Source organism: Pyxicephalus adspersus, chromosome 6 (genome assembly GCF_032062135.1).
Source record: "Pyxicephalus adspersus chromosome 6, UCB_Pads_2.0, whole genome shotgun sequence".
In the NCBI taxonomy this organism is placed as follows: domain Eukaryota; kingdom Metazoa; phylum Chordata; class Amphibia; order Anura; family Pyxicephalidae; genus Pyxicephalus; species Pyxicephalus adspersus.
Window position 1 is genome coordinate 105,937,744 of NC_092863.1, and position 10,394 is coordinate 105,948,137.

The 10,394-nt window shown below is 49.6% G+C and overlaps 1 protein-coding gene across 1 annotated transcript in view; it reads left to right on the top strand.

The window, feature by feature from the left end:
- ARID3C (AT-rich interaction domain 3C) overlaps positions 1-10,394 on the top strand; it is an 80,957-nt gene that overhangs the window by 60,704 nt on the left and 9,859 nt on the right. Inside the window, exon 3 of the mRNA XM_072413989.1 lies at positions 1,900-1,972. Within this exon, the coding sequence (XP_072270090.1) occupies positions 1,900-1,972 (73 nt within the window). The remainder of the gene's footprint in view (positions 1-1,899; positions 1,973-10,394) is intronic.

Sequence of the window (10,394 nt, forward strand, 5' to 3'; positions counted from 1 at the left end):
GCCACCCGCAGACACGTCTTCGATGATGTTCGGCACCGAGATTTGATTTGCAAATGCTGAGTAATTAGTCGCTGCGGAGTGGCCGCTCCTCCAATTTGACTGCATTCAAATCAATGGAATCCAGGAGCCATCTGCGGCCCCTCTGCCCCTGCTCCTGTTTATTCAACCTCACGGCCTATGTTCCCGATATAGCAGGAGACGCAGATCAGATCAGTGCCGGCTCCAGTGTACCAGTTGTACAACGCCACAGTATATGTGGGGTCATGTGTGGCTCCTCCATAGGAACAGAACACAATCATACATGACCTGGGTAGCTTGGACCTCTTACCTTCCCCCAGACTTCAACCGCTCCCCTTATAACCAACACTTAACCCCATCAACAGAAATTTTTCTCTAACTTCCGGTCCTCCCCTAAATTAACGCTTCCTATTTACCTCCCACCTCCGACCGGACCCCATACCTAACCCCTCCTCTCACTCATTAAACCCCCCCCCCCTTATTGGCCTTACACCCAGTCATGCCGGCCCTACGCTTAGTTCCCCGCTGCCAGCCTCTGGGAAGCTAACATGAGCACAGCACTGTGGGATGAGCACAGTCCTGGTCCGGCCCCCGAGGAGCTCATATTTCCAGGTATTCAGTCTCTGTACAGAGGAGCTGACACTCTAATGCCCCCCCCCCATACATGGTGTGTTGGTTGGCCCTCTCACCTAACAATTGCCATTCTGCCAGCCTTAGCTTGGTTATTTAACATCATTAGCTGCAGGAAGTGCTCACAGCGGGTGGGGGCGCCGAACGTGGCAATAATTAGCGTACTCTGCGCTGCGTCTCTGTACTGAGCCCTCCATTGCCTCATTATCACAGCCGGTGGCCTGGATACCACAGAGCCGTCCAACGTGTAGCCGGTGACACAATAATTCCGACAAGTGGTGAGAGGGCACGACCCACCGTGCTGGGCTGTCCCTGTGATTGGGTCTTACATTTTATCAGTGACTTTTCCTAGGCTGCAGGTAGTAATAAGCATTTCCTCAGTCTCCTCCTTCTTCAGTGATCAATGCATGCAGCAGAGAAGGAGAATTGCCCTCAGTGAGGAACCAGCGGTCACTCTGCAGATTGTCAGACCTCTGTAGAAAGACTGCTGTTTCCTTATAGAGCGTGTGCTGATCCTGTTAGATGATCACATGACCCTCACTCTGTTCTGGTGTTTCCCGTGAAATACGCTCCCCTCCCCCATCCCGCCAGTGTCCCGCCGTGTGATGCGGCATTAATTCTCCTCCTGTATATTTAATGGGCTGATAATGGAATTCCTTGCAGTGTTAATAGCAATAAATGAGAAATGTTTCCTGTGTGCATTCCATTACCCCAGCTGTCAGTGGGACCCCCCCATACATTACATGTACGGTAACTATGGATTAACGATTCACTGCCCCCGCCGCGCATACGCCAGGGGCCGGGCTCATGTGTGACGTTGCCAGAGTCTCCTCGGTTATATTTCCATAGACAAATCCTGCTAATACGACTACCTGACACCTGTACTTATATTAGCCCCCAGATCATGTGATCATGGGGGACTGCAGCAAAAATCCCTCCCAGGCTCCGCCCACCTTGGCCTGTCTCCGCCCATTCTTCATTCCCATGATTTATAATGAATATTAAGATGGGGGCAGCAAGGTCACATGACACGTGTGCACCCCCCATAGATATACACTACTGACATCAGTCATGGGTGGAGGGGCCCTTTAACTTTCCATATGCCCCCCATTCTGGTTTGCAGCGCGGCGATTAGTGCTCACTGCCTGCACCCCGTGTTTTGCCCTCTTGGGGGTTCTGTGTGGGGTAATGGAGGGTAATTATTCCTGCGCTGACCAATGTGTAATGCCAAATCTCTGATTCTCTCCGCAGCTGTACGAGCTGGACGAAGACCCCAAGAGGAAGGAATTCCTGGATGACCTGTTCAGCTTCATGCAGAAGAGAGGTGAGTGACCACCCGCTGATCCGTCAGGAGGAGGATGGGGATGATGGGGATAGGAATGGAGAGGATGGGGATGATAAGGATTAGGATGGAGAAGATGATGATAATGGGGATGAGGATGGGGTTGATGGGGTTAATGATGGGGATGGGAAGGTTAATAAGAATGGGGAGGTTGATGATGACGAGGATGTTGATTAGGATGGGGATGATGGTGGGAATGAGGATGATGGGCATGATCATTAGGATGAGGATTAGGATGATGGGAATGGGGTTAATGATGATAATGGGGAGGATGAGGATGATGGGGATGATGGATGATCATTAGGATGAGGATTAGGATGATGAGGATAGGGATGGGGTTAATGATGATAATGGGGAGGATGAGAATGACGGGGATGTTGATTAGGATGGGAATGATGATAAGAATGGGGTTGAGGCTGAGGATGAGGAGGATGGGTATGGGGGGAGGATGATGAACGCTGAAGGAGAAAGCTGAGGTCAGCGATGTGGCTGCGCTGTGTGGCAGGGGTGTTGGGGTCAGTACTCTCCATAATAAGGAATGATCACATGACTGATATGACATGAAGGGGGAGGGGGTATTTCTAGGGATTTGGCTCCCGATGGGGTCACAAATCAATACAGAATCACACTGATATGAAAGCTGAAATCAGGCTTGCAGCGGGTGTGGTTGTTTTGTCCCTTTTCTTGATGACATTGCGTTCTCCCCTCTACATGTGGGTGGGTATTACCCCGGGGGGTGGGTTTTACCCCGGGGGGGGCGTCACTGTGTACACAGCGCTGGCTGCACCCAATATTCCCCCAATATTATTCCCCCTGTGACCCCCCCACACAAAGACTTGCCGGCTGCCAGGATTATTGGGTAAAAATTACTTTGTATACCACAACATTGCCCCAAACCCCAAATCTCACCCTGACCTGTGTGCCTGGGCCCCGCTGGAAGTTGCCCCTGATGATAATCTCCATTACACCCAGACAATAAGCCCGTTCATCCAGAAGGAGGTGAATGCTGTGTGAATTATCCATGTCTGGGCCCCGCAGAGAGGAAATGAATGGGTCGGGTTACCGTCATTCGGAGGTGTCACCGGGGACCCCTCGGCCTTTTTTTATTTAACATATAAGATCCGTGTGGCGGGTGAATGACAGCGCAGCCGGAGCCCCGGAGTGTGGATCGCCTTTCAGAGACATTCACTCAGATCGGGGTAACCGAGGGTGAATGAGGAATCTGCAGGGGGAAATTATCAGCACTGAAAGGTCTGGGGTCACCAATATTATATTGTAGGCGGGCGTGGCCAGGTTTTGTTTGATAAGAGTTGGGTGAATGTTCTCTGGAGGTTGGTGAATATTCTTTAAAGTTTGGTGAACCTAACGATCCAGCAAAACCACAAAGTTCATGGTAAAATTCCATCAGGTTTTTATCAGAACATTCACTCTTCTAAATAAAAAAACACATACAATGTGAATGTGGGTCAGATTCACCTCCCATTGACTTTTATGGGGTCAGATTGACCATAAATAAGGATTGCTGAACTTGAAAGAACATTCACTGCTTTTCAAGAACGTTCACTTCAACTTCCAAATATTTAGCGAACTTCATCTGATCTTCAACTGATCCCAGGCACATACACTCAATTTTCACGTAACACCAAGATTCAACTTTGCAACATTCACCCAACAGCAGCTGTTACATACATTTGATTGGCTAATTTATTCCCAATGAGTAATAAATAGTTATTGGGTGAATGTTGCTTCATTCACACAAAATTAATATACAAGCACTTCTGAAGAGGCCCAAGAGATGACCGGATCCAGGTGTGGTTTCTAATGATGCCCGGTATATGTGATCGGATCTAGCTGTGGTTCTGATGAGGCCTGGTATATGTGACCAGATCGGTGTGTGGTTCTGATGGGGCCCGGTATTTGTGACCGTATCTAGGTGTGGTTCTGATGGGGCCCGGTATTTGTGACCGTATCTAGGTGTGGTTCTTATGTGGCCCGGTATATGAGACAGGATCTGGGTGTGGTTCTGATGTGGCTCGGTATATATGTGACCGAATTCAGGTGTGGTTCTTATGTGGCCCGCTATATGTGACTGGATCTAGGTGTGGTTCTGATGAGGCCCGGTATATGTGACCAGATCTAGATGTGGTTCTGATGAGGCCCAGTATATGTGACTGGATCTAGGTGTGGTTCTGATGAGGCCCAATATATGTGACTGGACCTAGCTGTGGTTCTGATGAGGCCCAATATATGTGACCAGATCTAGATGTGGTTCTGATGAGGCCCGGTATATGTGACCAGATCTAGATGTGGTTCTGATGAGGCCCAGTATATGTGACTGGACCTAGCTGTGGTTCTGATGAGGCCCGGTATATGTGACTGGATCTAGGTGTGGTTCTGATGAGGCCCAATATATATGACTGGATCTAGGTGTGGTTCTGATTTGGGCCGATATATATGACTGGATTTAGGTGTGAATCTTTCACGGTGTTTTGTCCCCATCCATGGACGGTGAATTCTGTGTGAATGTCTCATATTATTCCTCCTGTTGACTTTCTCTTAATGTATTTGCTTAGCTTTATCCAAAATTCACCCAATTTTCACGCTGGATGGGATAATGTGAATTACCTTTTCTCCATGATTGATTTATTTCTCATTTAAAGCCAATCCAAGTCTACAGAAATGTATAGAGTGACATCCAGCACCGTGATTGGCTGCTCTGTGTGGATGTGAATGGCACAACCTGTGCTGAGTAGGGGGCGGAGCAGCCAGACATAAGAATGTTATCCTATTGGCCATCAGACTGCCATCCAGCACCGTGATTGGCTGCTCTGTGTGGATGTGAATGGCTCAACCTATCCAGAGTAGTGGGTGGAGAATGCTGGCACAAGACTGTCATCTGATTGGCCATCAAATTGCCATCCAACAATACAATTGGCTGCCCTTCATGGATGTGAATGGTTGAACCTATGGAGAGTAGGGGGTGAGGCACACTGACACAAGATTGTCATCTGATTGGGCATCAGACTGCCATCCAACTCCGGGATTGGCTGCTCTGTGTGGATGTGAATGGTTGAACCTCTGCAGAGTAGGGGGCGGAGCATGCTGGCACAAGACCGGCTTGCTCTGCATGGGTGTGAATGGTTCTACCTATGCGGAGTTGGGGGCGGAGCATGCTGAGATAATCTTGTCACTTGATTGGCCATTACCAGCTGTATCAGGTTACAAGACACATTTTGCCATCTTTGTAATTTTGATACAGTCATTTTTTATTTTTTTCCCTATTTAGGGGAATTTCCTTTTCACCTGGGATTAGGTGGGGTGAATCCTACCAATAGCAGTACAACTTGACAGGGGTTCCAACCTTCTAAAAATAAAAGTTTCAGCCATTGCTGGGCTGACCGAATAAAGACAACAACCTTCATATTGATTTTATCCCAGCAGCTGTGTAACAAGTATCCTGTCTGCAATCTGTCTGCAATTCCAGATAATGAAAATATGGGACAGCAAATAATAGGTCATCCTTCTATACAGTGCAGGGATGGAGCATTCTATGTATTGATGGGAATTCATTTGCAGCTTTTTGTAACTATCTGCAGGTGAATAATGAGGAGCATAGAGAATTCAATAAATGCTTTAACCTGTGACCCCCCACCTTTTCCCTCCTCTCTGCCTGGAACAATTAAAAACTTCCTTGGATGTATGCGAGGCGCGGAGCCCATTCACCGCACGTCCCTGTGTCTGGATTAATGAGCATCAAGCTCGATAACAGCATAAAGCCGGCCAGAGGTTAATGTGCTGCTAATTAACAAAAAATGGGAGCGCTGCCTGCAACCACCGCCGCTCAGGGATACAGCGAGGTGTCCCCAATGGAGAGAACACAGTGAGGGGGTGGAGTTGGTGTACAGGTGAACACCTCACCTGGCATATATAGAGGGGGGGTTGGGCTGCGCTCCCCACAATTCTGGAAACATCAGGAGAGATCTAAGTTGTATCCTGAACACAATCTGGTATCAGCTTCCTGTATACAGCAGAGCTCACACTGGATGAGGTGGAAGCAGTGCTAGCACAGGGGAATACCACATATTTCTGTAACAATGTTATGAGGAGGCAGCAGATGACAGAACACTAAGCCCTTGTCCTAACAGGAAACTTCATATGGGTCAGCATGTCCTTACTTCATGCCCCATAAAACGGGGGGAGGGGAAATAACACCCCCCCCCAAACCATAAAGAGGCCCTCCACCACCTCTGTGTGCAATATGCAGAGAGACAGTGTCAGCGGCTCTGGGTGTACAGTGGGATAAATGTCTCTATATTAGGCGGTGAAAGCGTTAACCATTCCCGCCAGTGATAGGAGCATTTGATGGTCAGGCCTGGTTTCCTGTCGGAGTTCCTGGAAGGTGGCGGCTGTAAAAATGCTGCAAGAAGCATCTAATTGTAGTGAGTGCAGGGGGGGGGGGATGAGAAGAAGCTCTGTTGTCTGACCATCACATGGAGAAATGTTTGGCTCTTCCTATGATTTCAGGCAGCACCTCGGTGATACATTCCTGGGGCCCCGAGGGTGCTGTATAACAACAGACGTGTCTTGTGTATGTCTGGCAGAGGAGAACAGATGGTGCGCAGATCACGCTGCCACGTTGTCCTGAGCCCGGGATTGGGGGGCTGATAGACAGGGGGTTCTATCGGTGGAACCCCGATATGTCGGCACCTTCCATGCATGAGCCAAGCATTGCTGACAATGGGTCACAGAGAACATTCACCGCTCTCCTTCCCTACTCCCAGGTGAACCCAGCATTCATGTCTATGGGAGGGCAGGCCGGGCACCTGGCACCTTGTATGGTTGCCTCCATAACATGAACACTCTGCTAAGCCCAGCCTTCCTGTTGTGTGACGGCGGAATAGACGGAGAATAAATCCTGGCACTGCCATCCTCTTGGCATAGACATGAAGCCCAGCGTACCCATTTATAGGACTATAAGTATAATACTTGGCAAAGTATAACCATGAATGCTCGGGCTAGAAGTGGCATTGCCAGGCCCATGTGTGATTGTGCGAGGATTGGCCATGTCACCCCCCGGAGTTATCTGCACCTCTGTTCTTCTTCCCCCACCATAACATAAATATGAACGCCTGGGTGGCCCTAAGGAAGACATGGGGGGGGGTTGTTACTTTCCCCACCCAGCAGCTTGGCATGAACAGGGCAAACCCAGCATTCATGTCTATGGGAGGTCATGCCAAGACATATTATGGGGGGGTTCCAGCACGGCTCTCCTCCTACGGCTTCTCTGATTGGCATAAACACCAACGCTCAGCTGAGAACTAACTACCATAGAAAGTCTCCCAACCTGCGCAACCGGGGTTCCTCCAGACGTTGCTGGGGGTTGCCTGAGCAGGCTGCACCTCTCAAGTCAGTTTGGGTGACCCCAATGTCCTGTAAAGGTGACATTCTTCCCACTGGCCAGCAGTGTAAGAGGAATTCGTCCCACTGACCACCACACTAATATACTGTGATCTGTGGGTATAGGAATTATAGAAGGGGGCCCTAAGACCTGAATGTTATTCCAAGGGTTCCCCTATGTTGAGCATTGCGTAATATTGTGCACACACTAACTTATAATTACACCCAAGATTCACTCATTATTTTGATTGGATATATCAGAAATTTGGGTGAAAACATTTATACCCCGACTTCTGATTGTCATTCACATTACATTCCTTTATATCATAGATGTTTTCCCCTTGTACACTGTATAGGTCACATGGTCGATGTATGAGGTTGCTGATTGGCTGATGATTGGATGTATTTCCCCTGATATTCATTCATAGTAAAATATAAAGTGAACTCTTTCCTCTGTGAATAAATATCGCCCGCTCGGCGGCGGCGGCGGTGTTAGTCGATCCAGCTGCGTCCTGCGCCTTGTGTTCCTAATTAAACATCAGCATGTTATTGCAGTTTTAATGGGGAAATGTGAAATTCTGTCCTCCCACTCTTGTATTACATTTCTTCTGACCTCTCTGCTAATGACTTGCTGAAATAGCTCAATAAATCACAGACACAGAGCTACTGGATTCATGCAAGATAACTTTATAACTTTCCAAGAGGCACATGAAAGGAGAGCAGGGCCCCCAGGAGCACCAGGGGCCCAACAGGAGCCCCTATGGAGGGAGAGGTCAGCAGCCCCCCCCGTGACCCCTGACCCGGCTATCATTAATCATGGCTTGTCAGGGGTCCAGTTCTGTCTTAGGCTGGTGGGTGGAAGGACAGAATGTTAGTACGTAGGATGGGCGAGGATCGGGGCCACCTTCCAGTCTGGGAAGTGTTAGGGGTCATGGGGTTCAAAACTGATATTTAGTGACCGGCGGATCCTGATGTATAATATAATGACATAGGACTATGGTAGGGACATTAGATTGTGAGCTTAAGGGACAGCTAGTCACATGACCATGGACTTTGTACAGCACTGCGTAATATGTTGGAGCTATACAAATACTGGATAATAATAGTAATTCCCCAGCTCCCTTCTTTCCTGCCACAGCTATCTTGTTGTCTCCCCCCTCCCACATGCCCGGGGTAATTAATGCACCTGTCGCAGCTTAATGAATGTGAACAGCAGTTCCGGTCTCTGCTCGTCCAGCCAATTACCGTCCCCTCCATCCGTCAGCCGGACAGCAGCATTAACCAGGCTGAGCGATGGCTCCCCTCACCAAAACTGCTTTTACTCGACCCTCAGCTAATTGTTATAAATGACGAGGAGATCCGAGGAGGGGGGGGGCAGTAATTTGCGTCCTGATACCCCAGTGATATCCCAAACGCCTCCTGCGCAGAGCCGCGCCATGCGACCTCAATACACAGCAAATCTTACTTTGTTTTATCGTTTTGCATTGGGCAGAGTTCCCCTATTTTCTGTGGTAGCAGCGTGGCAATGTTCTAAAGCTTGTGCCTGGATTTTTATAATGTAGTATATTATTATTACTATTATTATTATTAATAAACAGGATTTATATATGGCCAACATATTACGCAGCGCTGTATATTAAATAGGGGTTGCTAATGACAGACATATACAGACAGTGATAGAGGAGGAGGAGAGGACCCTGACCAGAAGAGCTTACAATCTAGGAGCTGGGGGAAGTATCACACAATAGGAGGGGGCTATGTTCATGTTCTATGTGGTGGGCAGCAGTGAAGGGGCATCAGGGATCCCATTAAAAAGAATGGCAATGTACAAATGTTCTGCTACAAATATTCATCTTCCAGTGCAAAGCTGCAAAATATAAATCAGAATGGGCATCCTATTTCCTATAATTGGGTGACCCATCTCCCGCTTTCTGTCCGGCGTCCCGTCTCCCCTTTCTATCTGGCGGCCCATCTCCCCCTTTCTATCCGGCGGCCCGTCACCCCGTTTCTATCTGGTGGCCCGTCTCCCCTTTCTATCCGGCGGCCCGTCTCTCCCTTTCTATCTGGCGGCCCGTCCTCTCTTATTATCCCACGGCCCATCTCCCACTTTTTATCCGTCGGCCCGTCTCCCCGTTTCTATCTGGTGGCCCATCTCCTCTTTCTATCCGGCGGCCCTTCTCCCCCTTTCTATCCGGCGGCCCTTCTCCCCCTTTCTATCCGGCAGGCCTTCTGCCCCTTTCTATCTGGCGGCCCGTCTCCCCTTTCTATCCCACAACCCATCTCCCACTTTTTATCCGGCGGCCCGTCTCCCCGTTTCTATCCGGCGGCCCGTCTCCCCTTTCTATCCGGCAGCCCGTCTCCCTTTTCTATCCAGCAGCCTGTCTCCCTTTTCTATCCCACGGCCCATCTCCCGCTTTCTATCTGGCGGCCCGTCTCCCTGTTTCTATCCAGACGGCCCGTCTTGCCTTTCTTTGCGGTGGCCCGTCTGCCCTTTCTATCCGGGCGGCCTGTCTCCCCTTTCTATCCGGTGACCCGTCTCCCAAATTTTTATCCGGCTGCCCGTCTCCCCTTTCTATCCCACAGCCCATCTCCCTCTTTCTATCTGGGCGGCCTGACCCCACTTTCTATCCTGCGGCCCGTCACCCCTTTCTATCCGGCGGCCCGTCTCCCCCTTTCTATCAGGCCCCCTGTCTCCTCCTTTCTATCCGGCGCCCCATCTCCCCCTTTCTATCCCACGGGCTGTCTCCCCCTTTCTATCAGGCGGCCCGTTTCCCCCTTTCTATTTGGCGGCCCGTCTCCCACTTTCAGGCGCCCGGCATTGAATCCGCAGCCCATAAATCTGCCCATTAATCAGTTTGCCAGCTAATTGTGAGCCCACAATGGAGGTGTCCCCATGAAAAGAAGATTTGTGAGGTCGGATCCCCGCGTGTCATCACTCTCCCTCCCCCAGACGGCTCCCTTTGTCAGGCGGCTGCCACCTCTGTGAAGTTTTTGTAGGATTAATGGC